Below are 16,259 nucleotides of genomic sequence, written 5' to 3' on the forward strand. Positions count from 1 at the left end.
TCCCGAGCCCGTACGGGAGTTGTAGCGATGAGACAAGATAGTAGCTACTAAACAATTGGATACCACGCAATTGTGGGGGGAAAAAGGGGGAAAAATATAAATAAAATCTAGAATCTGCTTTCTATTTCGCTACAAACCTCCTTCAATCACGCCGCCAAACTTACCCTAGTAAAACTGACTATCCTACCGATCCTCGACTTCGGTGATGTCATCTACAAAATAGCTTCCAACACAGCAAACTGGATGCAGTTTATCACAGTGCCATCCATTTTGTTACCAAATCACCTTATACCACCCACCACTACTACCGGTATGCTCTAGTTGGCTGGCCCTCGCTACATATTCGTCGCTAGTCCCACTGGCTCCAGGTCATCTATGTCTATGCTAGGTAAAGCTCCGCCTTATCTCAGTTCACTGTTCACGATAACAACACCCACCCGTAGCACACATTCCAGCAGGTATGTCACACTAATCATCCCCAAAACCAACATCTCCTTTGGTCGCCTTTCCTTCCAGTTCTTTGCTGCCAGTGACTGGAACGAATTGCAAAAATCGCTGAAGTTGGAGACTTTTATCTCCCTCACCAACTTTAACCATCAACTATCTGAGCAGCTAACCAATCGCTGCAGCTGTACATAGTCCATCTGTAAATAGCCCACCCAATTTACCTACCTCATCCCCATACTGATTTTATTTACTTTTCTGCTCTTTTGCACACCAGTATATCTACTTGCACTTCATCATCTGCTCATTTATGACTCCAGGTTTAATCTGCTAAATTGTAACTATTCGCTCCTATGGCCTATTTATTGCCTACCTCCTCATGCCTTTTGCACACACTGTATATAGACTTTCTTTTTTTCTACTGTCATTGATTTGTTTGTGTTATTGGCTTTTTTATTGTTTACTCCATGTGTAACTCTGTTTTGTTGTCTGTGTCACACTGCTTTGCTTTATCTTGGCCAGGTCGCAGTTGCAAATGAGTACTTGTTCTCAACTAGCCTACCTGGTTAAATAAAGGCGAAAAATAAATTAAAAAATTACTGGGTTCCGACATGCATCAAAAAATACATCACAGACAAAAGACGAGTTACATACATTTAAAAACATGAGTATGATGTGTGTGTGAGTGGTTAGATATCCCGCTCATCGCTCACGGAGCAGTGCTTGCACGTTCTGACGCTCCACATCTCTTTCCAACCTCTCATTGAAAGAGGTAATATGTCAGGCGTATTGGGCCAAAATCAATGATAGCCTATTGTGTAGATAATAAAACGAACATTAAAACTTAAGAGATCAGATTGTTTTGTTTTTAATACTTTGCTACAATCCTCATCTTTGTAAGTCACCTTGATTTTGCACGTGTGTCTTATAAGTTTCTTTAAAACCTCTTAGAACTACCCCTCCCGGATCCGGGAGAATTGTCATCAACTGACACTAATTAGCATAACGCAATGGACAAAAAATATTACTAGAAAATATTCATATTCATGAAATAACAAGTGAAACATAGTGAAACACAGCTTAGCCTTTTGTTAATCACCCTGTCATCTCAGATTTTGAAATTATGCTTTACAGCCAAAGCAAGACAAGCGTTTGTGTAAGTTTATCGATAGCCTAGCATAGCATTATATCCAGCTAGCAGTAGGTAACTTGGTCACGAAAATCAGAAAAGCAATCAAATTAAATATTTTACCTTTGATGAGCTTCAGATGTTTTCACTCACGAGACTCCCAGTTCATTTTGTTCCATACAGATCATTTTTATAGCCGAAATACCTCCGTTTGTTCTTCACGTTTGGTTGAGAAATCCACCGGAAATAGAGGTCACGACAACGCCGAAAAATATTCCAAATTAGATCTATAATATCGACAGAAACATGGCAAACGTTTTTTATAATCAATCCTCAAGGTGTTTTTCAAATATCTATTCGATAATATATCAACCGGGACAGTTGGCTTCCCAGTAGGAGCGAGAGGCACAATGGCCGCCTTTGTCTATTACGCACAAATCACTCTGAGCCACCAGCTGACCACTGACGCAATGTTGTCGTTCATGCTCATTTTTCAAAATAAAATCCTGAAACTGTTTCTTGTGACACTAGACACATTAGGGAAGCCATAGAAAAATGAATCTGGTTGATATCCCTTTCACTGCTCAATAGGGACGCAGAGGTTTCTAAATAAGAGTCCCTTCCGGGTTGGATTTTTCTCAGGCTTTCGCCTGCAATATCAGTTCTGTTATACTCAGGCAATATTTTTACAGTTTTGGAAACTTTAGAGTGTTTTCTATCCTAAGCTGTCAATTATATGCATATTCTATTATATGGTCCTGAGAAATAGCCCGTTTACTTGGGGAACATATTTTTCCAAAAATGAAAATAGTGCCCCCTAGTTTCAAGAAGTCAAACTCCATGACAGTAGCTATAGCAGGGGGCTATAGCAGCACACAAGTAGACTACAAATGCATGCTGGGCCAGGCATGTCCTGAGCTCATGAAGTAAGTACTACTGGAGTGAAATTGGAGCAGGTGAGAAGGCTGACACTCCAGCCTTTGGGAAACTCGCTCCACGCTCCAGTCAAATTGGCCACGTTCCAGCTCCGCTCCCCACACACAGTCTGGTGTACATCGATCAGTTACACATACATGTTAATACATGCACACACAAAGTAGGTTGACTATGGAAACTATTTGGAATTTCCAACTTTTTCTTTACAAAAACCAGAAGCGATGCAGTCAGTCGTTCCTTAACTCTTAGCCAAGAGAGACTGGCATGCATAGTGTTGATATTATCCCTCTGATTATAATGAAGGGCTAAGACTCGGCAAGGAGTTATCCATCATGATCAGTGTTCCAAACCCCCTGTGTGAAGTCCACGCTGTCCCTCTATCTCACCCCTCTCCCTCCCTTGCCTCCCCCAGGAGGAGCTCAAGCCTGTGGAGGAGGCTGCTGGAGACCAGGCCCTGCAGCCCGCCAGGCCCCATAGTAGCAGCAGCCCGCCCCCACCCTCAGCAGCGCCTCTAGCCATGGAGGCAGAGGAGAAGCCCCCTGCCCCAGAGGAAAATGGGGAAGCTGAGCTGGAGCCCATGAGGAATGGGGCTGGGCACACCTCGGAGACAGAGAGCAGTGACAGTGGGGCCACCCCTGGGGACAAGGAGGGCTCTACAGGAGCACCCCCAGACCTCTTCCAGGAAGGTAGGTGGGCAGTTATTAGCCTCAGTTTCATTTGTGTTTTTCACTTAGTTTTCACAATCAAGTCATGCAACCTTTGCACAGTATGAGATGAGCAGGGCTGTTTTCTTCCTCTCGTTGTTTCCTCAGATCTGCCGGAGACCAACGGGAAGCGCCAGTACAACCGGGACTTCCTGCTGGGCTTCCAGTTCATGGCTGCCTGTACACAGAAGCCAGACGGGCTACCTCAGATCAGTGACGTAGTTCTGGACAAGGTGTGTGTGTGTGTGTGTGTGTGTGTGGTCTGAGCAGAGCTTCAGCCTAGTGGACAGAATGAGTTGTGAGCAAGCCCCTAAACCCCACAGTGGTTCAGTAAATATTCAGGACTATAAATTGATAGTGTAAGATGTTAGCAAAGTAAGTTGCTTTTGAAAAGAGCTTTTCTTTCAAGTACAGGGATTATTTATATAGAACAAATAGTATGAGTAGCTGTATGGGATCCCTTTAGTAAGCACAAGACCAGATGTATAGGTTTTTTCAACTATTGTCTAATAGTCATTTATGAAATGATAGGCTTCTGGTAAATTAATTTCCCTCGTCTCCACATAGGCTACATACTGTTGGAGCCTATAATGGCTAGCCCATAGACATCCTGTTTTGATTAAAATCACATTGCCATTATGTCACACTTGGCAGTGTTGATAAATCAGCCCCAGAAAAGGAGCATTAAGGCTGGCAATGATTGATGTACAGTCCCAGGAGTCATATTTTTCTCCCTGAGAAAATGTTCGCTGGATGAGACTACTAAGGGAAGTCCAGGACAGCTGAGAGAGCTGTAGTTGTTCCCCTCCTTCTCCCACAGTGTTCCCCTCAGTCCTCCTTCCACATCTGGTTCTGACTTCACTCACTGTGCCAGTCACAAAATGTGTTTAAACATAATTTATCGAAAGCATAGCTGAAACACAAAACAACATACGAAGTTGGTGGTGAGCTAGGACTTTTATTGAGAATCCACCACCGCTCAGTAAAAACCAGTGGAATAGACCTGGGGGGGGGGGTCTGGGTCTGGCCAGTCTTTCTCCCCAGTGGTAGGCCAGAAACAACTCCCAGCCCCTACCTCAGGCACTTCATGTAGATCTGAAATAGTTGATGGGTATATGCAATATGGTAGTAACCCTACCTTTCCCTCTGATGGGCTTGGTAGCGGTTTCACCATATTGATCATTATATTATTATTGTTATATCATATTCATTATTGCACCTATCCGAGGTATGTGACAGTGAAACATTATTTGATTTGGATTATACAGCCACTGCTTTTCCCCTATGGCTAGGCCCACAGTGTTAGAGAATCACTGCTCCCCCTGCTGGTCTGTCAGCTCACCTTCTCGCTCCCTGTGTGTCTGCAGATAAACCAAAACAAGCTGCCAACCCGGGCGGTGGAATCCAGGGTGATCTCTCGTGGCCCTGACTTCACACCTGCCTTCGCTGACTTTGGCAGGCAGATGAGTGGAGGACGCGGCGCTGCAGTGAGTCACGCACACGCTCACGTAATTACTACTCCTCCACCTGACACCAACACAACACCCCTCTTTCTCTCAAATAATGTCTCTTGCCTTTGTGTTTCTCATCTTTCTCTCTCACATGCACTCAAAGAATATTACCTTGTGCGTTTAACTTCCCCCAGAGTCTTCTGGTATGGTAACAAACAACATCGCTGGGCTGGTATCATAGTGAGATAAATTAATCATGGGGAATTATTTGCAGCTCTTGTTGGTTTGCTAGAGATGAGTCATTTCCCAAAGTCGTGCTCATTCACGGAAAGTCGTTAATTGAACATCAGCGCACAACCCAAGCCCTTATCTGAGGAGTCTTGGCAATATTGTGTTTTGTTGGTGGTGAACTGTAGAAGTGACGAGTTGTGCGGTCTCCTCTCTGTCCTCCAGCAGATGATGAACATGGGGGGGGGTGCCCGGCGGCCCCCGCCCAGAAAGATTATCCTGAACGTGTCAGCGAACGACGAGGTGCAGCTGAAGAAGGCCGAGAACGCCTGGAAACCTGGCATGAAGAGGGCGGGGCCGTCAGACGACCCTGAGGTCATTACAACACAGGTAGGATAAGCCCAACCTTTCATCAGACACAACCACACAGTCAAAAACACACACCCTACTCAACTACAAGATATTATGAGATTCTTCAGCAGCCGCTCCGCTCCACACAGGAAAGAAATGTTGTGACCAAGGAGTTGTCAAGAGACCAAAGATGAAATGAAGTGTGAGTGAGTGAATGAATGTTCACCTCAATAAATGATGAGGATGTTGTTGCTGTGTCAGGAGCTCTTCCGGAAGGTGCGCAGCATCCTCAACAAACTGACGCCTCAGATGTTCAACCAGCTGATGAAGCAGGTGACGGACCTTACCATCGACACGGAGGAGCGCCTCAAGGGCGTCATCGACCTGGTCTTTGAGAAGGCCATCGACGAGCCCGGCTTCTCTGTGGCCTACGGGAACATGTGCCGCTGCCTCACCACGGTATGTTATGCTCAGTTCTATATCATTCAGACATGATTACTTGTGGTTCCTCTGAATGCTGCTAGCCAACATCAAAATATAATCTGTATATGCATGGGTCCTCTAAAGCCTCATACACATTCAGCAAAATGTCCCTAAATGTACATTTCTGCCCCCCTTTTCACTCTTCGACACCATCTCCCGTTCAATTCAAAGTGTTTCCCCCATATTTCTTCCCCTCTAACCAAATTGTTACTTATCTCGGTTGCTCTCCAGCTCAAAGTGCCCATGACAGACAAACCCAACACCACAGTGAACTTCCGTAAGCTTCTGCTCAACCGCTGTCAGAAGGAGTTTGAGCGGGACAAGGTGGACGACGTGGTGTTTGAGAGGAAACAGAAGGAGCTCGACTCTGCACAGGTACCCAGATCACCTGACACACACACACTACCCAGATCACCAACCGGTTTGTCACCTACTGTCCCTAGTAGGGGAATATAGAGCAGAGAACTCTATGGGATCCTGTCAGTTGCTGATGTTAGTTGAATAGTGAGTGTGGGGTTTGCTGTTAGGTCTGACAATCTACTCTCCATTTCCTTTCCAGTCCAGTGATCAAGAGAGACTACGGTTGGAGCTGGAGGAGGCCAAGGACAAGGCCCGCCGGCGCTCCATAGGAAATATCAGGTTCATCGGGGAGCTGTTCAAACTCAAGATGCTGACAGAGGCCATCATGCACGACTGTGTGGTCAAGCTGCTGAAGAACCATGACGAGGAATCGCTGGAGTGCCTGTGCAGGCTGCTCACCACCATTGGCAAAGACCTGGACTTTGAGAAGGCCAAGGTAAGCCATAGGGATGGGCTGGGGAGAGGAGGGGGCTTAAATTAATTCCAGATGGTGGTATGGGGATGCCTCTGAGGGCTGCAGGGATGTGGGTGAAGAGACATGGTTGAAGACATCTCACTGTTCCCTCTTGTCTGCTGTTGTCTGGCCTGTTTTAACCTGCTGCTGACCAAAGGAATAGCTCCTAGACATGTACAGAAGTGTTCTCCCTTTTGGGCTCTGCCACAGTTTTAAGACTCTGTGGTCCTCACTCATACTACACTGACTCTGCAACAAACACACACTACATATGCTAAACACACACGCATCCATATTGATGGCGCACGCAAACACACTTCACATACATTTACATTACATTTACATTTAAGTCATTTAGCAGACGCTCTTATCCAGAGCGACTTACAAATTGGTGCGTTCACCTTAAGACATCCAGTGGAACAGCCACTTTACAATAGTGCATCTAAATCTTTTAAGGGGGGGGGTGAGAAGGATTACTTTATCCTATCCTAGGTATTCCTGAAAGAGGTGGGGTTTCAGGTGTCTCCGGAAGGTGGTGATTGACTCCGCTGTCCTGGCGTCGTGAGGGAGTTTGTTCCACCATTGGGGGCCAGAGCAGCGAACAGTTTTGACTGGGCTGCGGGAACTGTACTTCCTCAGTGGTAGGGAGGCGAGCAGGCCAGAGGTGGATAAACGCAGTGCCCTTGTTTGGGTGTAGGGCCTGATCAGAGCCTGAAGGTACTGAGGTGCCGTTCCCCTCACAGCTCCAGGCAAGCACCATGGTCTTGTAGCGGATGCGAGCTTCAACTGGAAGCCAGTGGAGAGAGCGGAGGAGCAGGGTGACGTGAGAGAACTTGGGAAGGTTGAACACCAGACGGGCTGCGGCGTTCTGGATGAGTTGTAGGGGTTTAATGGCACAGGCAGGGAGCCCAGCCAACAGCGAGTTGCAGTAATCCAGACGGGAGATGACAAGTGCCTGGATTAGGACCTGCGCTGCTTCCTGTGTGAGGCAGGGTCGTACTCTGCGGATGTTGTAGAGCATGAACCTACAAGAACGGGCCACCGCCTTGATGTTAGTTGAGAACGACAGGGTGTTGTCCAGGATCACGCCAAGGTTCTTAGCGCTCTGGGAGGAGGACACAATGGAGTTGTCAACCGTGATGGCGAGATCATGGAACGGGCAGTCCTTCCCCGGGAGGAAGAGCAGCTCCGTCTTGCCGAGGTTCAGCTTGAGGTGGTGATCCGTCATCCACACTGATATGTCTGCCAGACATGCAGAGATGCGATTCGCCACCTGGTCATCAGAAGGGGGAAAGATACGCTGCTGTTACTCTGTTTATTATATATCCTGATTGCCTAGTCACTTTTACCCTTACCCACATGTACATACTGTATTGCCCTTGGTTCTCCTTGTAAACAGTCTTGTTAATGTTTTTGTTACTATTTATTTATTTTTAGCAAATATGTCTTACTTTTTAACTGCACTGTTGGGAATGGTCTCGTAAGTAAAGTATTACACTGTAAAGTCTAAAGATCCCAGAAATGTTCCATATGCACAAAAAGCGTATTTATTTGTGCACAAATTTGTTTACATCCCTGTTAGTGAGCTTTTGCCAAGATCATCCATCCACCTGACAGGTGAGGTATATCAAGAAGCTGATTAAACAGCATGATCATTACACAGTTGCACAATAAAAGATCACTCTAACAAGTGCAGTTTTTTCACAAAACAATACCACAGATGTCTCAAGTTTTTTTGAGGGAGCTTGCAATTGACATGCTGACTGAAGGAATGTCCACCAGAGCTGTTGCCAAATAATTGAGTGTTTATTTCTCTACCATAAGCCACCTCCAACATAATTTTAGAGAATTTGGCAGTACGTCCGAACAGCCTCACAACCGCAGACCCCGTGTAACCATGCCAGCCCAGGACCGCCACATCCGGCTTCTTTACCTGCGGGATCGTCTGAGACCAGCCACCCGGACAGCTGATGAAACTGTGGGTTTGCACAACCAAATAATTTCTGCACAAACCTTCAGAAACCGTCTCAGGGAAGCTCATATGTGTGTTCGTCGTCGCCAGGTTCTTGACCTGACCGCAGTTTGGCATCGTAACCGACTTCAGTGGGCAAATGTTAACCTTCGATGGCCACTTGCCCACTGGAGAAGTGTGCTCGTCACTGATGAATCCCGGTTTCAACTGTACTGGGCAGATGGCAGACAGCGTCATGTGGGCAAGCAGTTTGCTGATGTCAATGATGTGAACGGAGTGCTCCATGGTGGCGGTGGGGTTATGGTATGGGCAGGCATGAGCTACAGACAATTATTTATTTTTTTACATTTTACCTTTATTTAACCAGGCAAGTCAGTTAAGAACACATTCTTATTTTCAATGACGGCCTGGGAACAGTGGGTTTAACTGCCTGTTCAGGGGCAGAACGACAGATTTGTACCTTGTCAGCTCGGGGGTTTGAACTCACAACCTTCCGGTTACTAGTCCAACGCTCTAACCACTAGGCCGCCCCGAGTCAATGAACACAATTGCATTTTATCAATGGAAATTTGAATGCAACGAGATCCTGAGGCCCATTGTCTTGCCATTCATCCGCCACCATAACATGTTTCAGCATGATAAACCACAGCCACATGTTGCAAGGATCTGTACACAATTCCTGGAAGATGAAAATGCCCCAGTTCTTCCATGGCCTGCATACTCACCAGACATGTCACTTATTGAGCATGTTTGGGATGCCCTGGATCAACATTTTACAAATTGTAACTCAGTAAAATCTTTGAAATTGCATGTTGTGTTTATATTTTTGTTCAGTGTACATCAAAAGTATTGTTCCAAGAAATAAAGTGCACATTGAATTACTTAATGGAGTGGAGTGAAATTAATTGAGAGTGTCTGGCTGTCCACTGGAGTGAATAGTGAAAATGTTGTATTAATACACCACTTTGCATTGACCCTTAATTTCTCTCTTTCTTGTCATAGCCTCGCATGGATCAGTATTTCAATCAGATGGAGAAAATTGTCAAGGAGCGGAAGACATCGTCTCGGATACGGTTTATGCTGCAAGACGTGATAGATCTCCGATTGGTAAGTTGTGTGTGCGTCTCCCTCTGTGTTGGTGGGGCGGGAGCGGTGGGGATATGTGCGTGCGTGCGTGCATGCATTCTTGAGATTTGTGGTGTTCTGTCCAGCTCAGCTGTGAGGATGTATTTTCCATTACAGTGAATCAGAATGCTCATTTTCAGTACCTCCATTTCATGCAGGCTCCCTGAGCACACCAATAATTAGATCTGAGGAAGAAAACAATCGGTGAGATTCTAATCAGTGAGATTTGAGCATAGAATTAAACATTCTGCACAGCCCTCCACACAATACTACTGTGCCATTGGGGCTATGTGACTGTTGGCCAATTATGTTGTACACAGTTCACTAATTCAAAACACCAGATTGTTTCTCTGAGGAAACTCCTTGCGTAAGTCTAACACTGCTCTTTTTCTCCAGCACAACTGGGTGTCCAGGAGAGCCGACCAGGGACCCAAGACCATCGAGCAGATCCACAAAGAGGCCAAGATTGAAGAGCAGGAGGAGCAGAGGAAGGTGCACCAGCAGCTGCTCTCCAAGGACACCAAGAGAAGGCCAGGTCAGCCAGGCCCATGGGCTAAATCCTCTTTAAGGCTTATCCCCTCCCCATAACTTGCAGACTCAGAAATGCTACAGTGGCCCACAGTGGACAGAAGGCTCCCCCACTCTCTCCCTTCTGTCAACTCACCCCATTGTATTCTCTCAAGCCTGGGGCATGAGGTGTTGATGTTGTCACAATTTGAGTTGTCTTTTAATAAACCCATTAACATCTCATCCCCCATGTGTGTTCCCTCTGTCCTCCAGAGCAGCAGCAAAGAGAACAGCAGAGAGAACAGCAGAGGGAGCAGCGTGTGCAGCAGAGAGAGGAGACCTGGAACACTGTGCCCATGACCAAGAACAGCAGGACCATTGACCCCACCAAGATCCCCAAGATCTCCAAGGTCAGCCCCAAAAACACCTGTAGATCTAAACTTTTGACTTCCTCTTTTGGATGGTTTACCATGGAGGTTCACTGGTGTTTAAGTGGATTCTATTTTAATTACAAAATGGCGTTGGACAATAGTAGATGTTTGGTTCCTTCAAGTCTTTAGAAGTTGGATGACATAACTCAAAATGTCAGGCTGACTTATGTTTAACCCATTAATGAAGATTTGTGTCCTCATTGGTCTGCAAGCACATGTCTTCCTGGACATGTTTGCATTTGTATTAGGTACATGGTCTTCCCAACTGCCATACAATGCCAACTAGAAGATGAAACACTATTGTGCTGTACTGTAGACATTACACCGCATCAGCTATTTTCTCACTTATAGGCATCCTGTAGTTCGTCATTAATACTTCTACAATATCATGTGGCACACATCCCTGTCCTCATGATATTGTACTGGTGGTGAAATAATACATGTCCACCTGCTGGATAGTTGCGGTACAACCACACAAAGCCTTGCATACTGGTGCATGGCATCCCCTGCTGGAGGAAAGATGTTAGAACCCCAGACAGTCCTCTGTGTGTCAGTACCAATGATGTATAAGGCAGCTCTCCATTCTCAGAGATTGTTAGTCATTATTGCATTGTAGGCCCAGATCACATGATATGAGTATTGGAAGGTGAACTGTTTGTCTGTCATCATCCTATCTAGCCTCAGATGGATGAGAAGATCCAACTGGGACCACGGGCCTCACTCAACTGGATGAAGGGCAGTAGTGGAGGGGCCAAAGCCAGTGACTCTGGTGAGGAGACATAACGTGTCTCACACACACATTGATGATCCAGTTGAATTAGCTGTAATTGTGTTCTGGTTGAAATGTAATGTCCGCTGCTTCATCTTGTCTCCCATCAGAATTATCCCGGTCTGGTGGTGGTGGCGCCAGTTTAAACCGGTATTCTGCACTCCAGTCCACTCCAACTCAACCCACCACCCCACCTGCACAAAACCCAGAGTATGACACTAGAAGAACCTTGGGCAGGTAATGATCACATTTTGAAACTTGTATAATGGATTTGGTCTCTGAACATCTTATTTTGAGGCAAAACATTTGTAATGTGTGTGTTTTCTCCTCCCTCAGTCGAAGCAGTGCAGGGAAAGAGCGAAGCGAGAAGCTCTTGAGCTCAGCCCCGCCGCGGCTTGGTTCCTTCGTTCGAGGCGTCAGTGCCAAAGAGCTGCTGGCGAGCCCGGCCCTGAGTCCCGAGGAGCCCCACAGAGAGCTAGAGAGCATCAGGAGGCTCAGCGTCAGCGAGGACAAAACTGAGCCAGAGTGCAGCAGAGCCAGGGAGCCTGGTAAGGCAACAAAACCCAGTTCTAGAGACATACAATGACTAAACACACAGAGTCAGTGGACACACACACACTCTCTCTCTAGCAGGAGAGCGCTCTTGTAACATTGTTGTTTCCCCCTGCAGTGAAAGCAGAGCCTGTGGTTGCCCAGTCTCCAGACAGACCTGCCCTCTCTGAGGAGGAGATGGAGAGGAAGTCCAAAGCTATCATTGACGAGTTCTTGCACATCAACGACTATAAGGTACAGTCATTTAAAGTGGAACTGACACCATTTGAACTGCTTTAAACACAGATAATCATCATATCGGTCTAAAATATCAAATGAGCAGTTTATGCTTCAAAACCAACTTTATAAGAGGTTATATTTGACTCAAAATTCCATTACATAGAGTAAGGCATTGTTGGCAGAATTAAATGGATTCTTAATACAATTCACCAATAAATCGCTAGGTAGTCTATTAAATTTTGCTATCAGGTTGTAAATCACAGCTAGTACATTTCTTTGCTGCCTCCATCCATTCAGGGGATGAACTGTTTCAGTTTTACTGACCTAATATTTTGAGAGAAAAAATACAAAGTAAATTGATTGGGGAAACGCAACACAATCAATCTAGCTATGCAGTCCCGTTACATGGCTAAGACTATAGCTAGCTTATCTATTTATACTGAACAAAAATATAAATGCAACATGTAAAGTGTTGGTTTCATGAGCTAAATTAAAATATCCCTGAAATGGTAATGGCTGCTAACATTAGCCATCAAGCTAACGAAGTTAGTCCCAGATGAGTTTTCCAATGGAGCCATCTTTGTCTGGAGAAGTCATTTCCATTTTGGGGAAAAAAGCTAACTCTGCTCCATCATTCATTGAATCAGATGGCTCATTCGTCACAAAACCGACTGATATTGCCAACTACTTTAATTATTTTTTCATTGTCAAGATTAGCAAATTTAGGCAGGACATGCCAGCAAAAAACATTGACACTACACATCCAAGTATATCTGACCAAATTATGAAAGACAAGAATTGTGTTCTTGGAAGTGTGAGTGGAAGAGGTGAAAAAATTGTCTATCAACAATGACAAGCCACCAGGTCTAACAACTTGGATGGATAATAGCGGATAATATTGCCACTCCTATTTGCCATATCTTCAATTGAAGCCTACAAGAAAGTGTGTGCCCTCCAGCCTGGAGGGAAGCAAAAGTCATTTCGCTACCTAGGAATAGTAAAGCACTCTACTGGCTCAAATAGCCAACCAATCAGCATGTTACCAGGGGAAAATGGTGTTTGACCAGATACAATGCTATTTTAACAGAATTTCAACATGCTTATAGGGAAGGACACTCAACAAGCACAGCACTTACACAAATTACTGATGGGCTGAGAGAAATGTATGATAAAAATTGGAGGGGGTTTGTTTTGTTAAACTTCAGTGCGGCTTTTGGCATTATCGATCATAATCTGCTGCTGTAAACATTTACATTTAAGTCATTTAGCAGACGCTCTTATCCAGAGCGACTTGTGTTATGGCTTTACACCCTCTGCTATATTGTGGATTACAAGTTAACTGTCGAATAAAACACAGAGGGTGTTCTTTAATGGAAGCCTCTCAAACATAATACAGATAAAATCAGGAATTTCTCAGGGAAACTGTCTAGGCCCCTTACTTTTTTCAATCTTTACTCACAACATGCCACTGGCTTTGAGTAAAGCCAGTGTGTCTATGTATGCGGATAACTCAACAATATACACGTCAGCTACTACGGCGACTGAAATGACTGCAACACTTAAAAGGGCTGCAGTTAGTTTCAGAATGGGTGGCAAGGAATAAGTTAGTCCTAAATATTTCAAAAACTAAAATAATTATATTTGAGAACACACATGATAACATATGCACTATATACACATGGATTTTGTGTTGTAGATATGTGGCAGTGGAGTTGGGACCTGAGGGCACACACTTAGTGTGTTGTGAAATATGTTATGAATGTATTGAAAAGTTTTTTAAATTATATAACTGCCTTAATTTTGCTGGACCTCAGGAAGTGTAGATGCTGCCTTTGCAGCAGCTAATTGGCATCCATAAAAATAAATGCACAAAAAAAAAGCTTATTTCTCTCAAATTTGCTTGCACAAATTAGTTTACATCCCTGGTATTGAGCATTTCTCCTTTGCCAAGATAATCCAGCCACCTGACCAGTGTGGCATATCAAGAAGCTGATTAAACAGCATAATTATTACACAGATCCACCTTGTGCTGTGGACAATAAAAGGTCACTCTAACGTGCAGTTTCGTCACACAACACAATGCCACGATGTTTAAAGTTTTGAGGGAGCATGAATTTCCACCAAAGCTGTTGCCAGAGAATTGAATGTTAATTTCTCTACCATAAACTACATCCAACGTCGTTTTAGAGAACTTGGCAGTATGTCTAACCAGCCTCACAACCGCAGACCACATGTAACCATGCCAGCCCAGGATCTCCACATCAGGCTTCTTCACTGCGGGATTGTCTGAGATGAACCTGTGGGTTTGCACAAACTCTCAGAAAGAGTGTGCAAAGCTGTCATCAAGGCAAAGGGGGGCTACTTTGAAGAATCTCAAATATAAAATAGATTTTGATTTGTTTAACACTTTTTTGGTTACTACATGATTCCATATGTGATATTTCATAGTTTTGATGTCTTCAATATTATTCTACAATGTAGAAGAAAAATAATAAAGAAACCCTGGAATGAGTAAGTGTGTACAAACGTTTTGACTGTTACTCTATGTGCTCGCTTGTCACAAAATAATTTTCTTTTGTCATTCTTCCCATTTGATGGTGCTTAATCTGTGCCCGGTCCTCTGATAATGCTGCATACTGTATGTGCATGCTTTTGTATTTTACTCTACAGGAAGTTTGTAACACCAATATGTGTGTTTGTATTCTCTGTAGGAGGCTGTGCAGTGTGTGAACGAGCTGGACCTGTCCTCTCAGCTCCACGTGTTTGTTCGTGTGGGGGTGGAGTCCACCCTGGAGCGCAGTCAGATCACACGGGACCACATGGGCCAGCTCCTCTTCCAGTTAGTGCAGCAGGGCACCCTGCCCAAGCCCCAGTTCTTCAAAGGGTCAGCCTGCCTACATATCCATCTGCTCTCATTCGAGCTGTCATCGAACAACTGTGCTGTATCTAAAATGGCTGTCTCCTCAGAATATCTGTGTTTCCTTCAGGTTTGCTGACACCCTTGAACTGGCGGACGACATGGCCATTGACATTCCCCATATCTGGCTGTATCTGGCCGAGCTGCTCAGCCCTGTGCTGAGAGATGGGGGCTTCTCTATGAGAGAGCTCTTTAGGTAACAATGCTACTCTACAGCACAACAATATTGTATTGTTATCTCCCTGTAAAGTTATGGGGATCAATGGGGGGTTATTATTGCATCAACAGATCTTATCTGATCAGATCACTCCACATGCAACCCACATTTATTCAGATCTCACAGTCTGCATGATGAGTAAAATGTACTCCATTCCGTTCCCTCTCAAGGATTGCTGCTTGTTGCTATCGCAGTTCTTTCATTATGGAGTGTTGATGTTGGCTCTCACACCTCCATTCCCTGCTTTCTGTAAACTGTGATATGAAGGAAAACAGTTGGGCGGGATAGAACCGCTGGAGACATCTAATGCTTTTATCTTTGTCCACAGTGAATTAAGCAAACCTTTACTTCCTGTTGGAAGAGCTGGGGTCTTATTTTCTGAAATACTGCACATACTATGCAAACAAATGGTAAGTTACATTGTGTGGGTTTTATTCCTCTAGTTCTTTTTTTCCTCTAATATTCCTGAAAGAATGTTTTACCCCTTTAGCTCTTCTGACCTGAGAGGGAATTTCACACAGCATCTTGTTAATATAGCTGTCGGATATTTTTGCATGACTTTTGTCGGGGTGCAAGTGAGTATCAAGTCAGCAAACCCATTAACTATTGGATGCCAGGGTACTGACATGTTGTCCTGTCTGTCTCCCACACAGAGCCATAGGAAAGTAGGCACCTTGTGGAGAAAGGCGGACCTCAGCTGGAGTGACTTTCTGCCAGAGGAAGAGGACATCCAGGATTTCATCTCGCAGCAGGTTAGTGAGAGAGACTCATTGTATTACGGCATGGAGGCATCCCAAGAAACGGTTTCACAGCAACCTAAACCTTCTCTCCTCTCCGTCTCCCCTCCTCCTGTCAGAAGCTCCAGTTCACTGTGGTGGACTGCTCTAGCCCTGAGGCAGCCCTCTCTGCGACAGAATTGTCCCCCGAGGTGCTCAACCGGCAGCTGGAGAGACTCTTGCTGGAGGACATGGCCAGTGATGAGCAGATCTTTGACTGGGTAGAGGTACGAA

General features: G+C 45.0%; 1 protein-coding gene across 15 annotated transcripts in view; it reads left to right on the forward strand.

The window, feature by feature from the left end:
• The window catches only part of LOC115143275 (eukaryotic translation initiation factor 4 gamma 3-like), a 72,782-nt gene that overhangs the window by 54,484 nt on the left and 2,039 nt on the right, over window positions 1–16,259 (forward strand). For 8 of the 15 annotated variants that reach the window (XM_029683497.2, XM_029683499.2, XM_029683500.2 and 5 more), the window contains 19 exons: window positions 2,922–3,195; window positions 3,322–3,446; window positions 4,581–4,721; window positions 5,118–5,282; window positions 5,505–5,702; window positions 5,958–6,101; window positions 6,286–6,522; window positions 9,515–9,619; window positions 10,034–10,172; window positions 10,418–10,554; window positions 11,254–11,344; window positions 11,455–11,581; window positions 11,681–11,892; window positions 12,015–12,130; window positions 14,827–14,999; window positions 15,103–15,228; window positions 15,578–15,659; window positions 15,903–16,001; window positions 16,106–16,252. In XM_029683497.2, coding sequence (XP_029539357.2) covers window positions 2,922–3,195; window positions 3,322–3,446; window positions 4,581–4,721; window positions 5,118–5,282; window positions 5,505–5,702; window positions 5,958–6,101; window positions 6,286–6,522; window positions 9,515–9,619; window positions 10,034–10,172; window positions 10,418–10,554; window positions 11,254–11,344; window positions 11,455–11,581; window positions 11,681–11,892; window positions 12,015–12,130; window positions 14,827–14,999; window positions 15,103–15,228; window positions 15,578–15,659; window positions 15,903–16,001; window positions 16,106–16,252 — 2,838 coding nt within the window. The remainder of the gene's footprint in view (window positions 1–2,921; window positions 3,196–3,321; window positions 3,447–4,580; window positions 4,722–5,117; window positions 5,283–5,504; window positions 5,703–5,957; window positions 6,102–6,285; window positions 6,523–9,514; window positions 9,620–10,033; window positions 10,173–10,417; window positions 10,555–11,253; window positions 11,345–11,454; window positions 11,582–11,680; window positions 11,893–12,014; window positions 12,131–14,826; window positions 15,000–15,102; window positions 15,229–15,577; window positions 15,660–15,902; window positions 16,002–16,105; window positions 16,253–16,259) is intronic. The other 7 variants (XM_029683503.2, XM_029683508.2, XM_065001888.1 and 4 more) reach the window with 3 other exon arrangements.

This window comes from Oncorhynchus nerka, linkage group LG15 (assembly GCF_034236695.1).
Source record: "Oncorhynchus nerka isolate Pitt River linkage group LG15, Oner_Uvic_2.0, whole genome shotgun sequence".
Lineage (NCBI taxonomy): Eukaryota > Metazoa > Chordata > Actinopteri > Salmoniformes > Salmonidae > Oncorhynchus > Oncorhynchus nerka.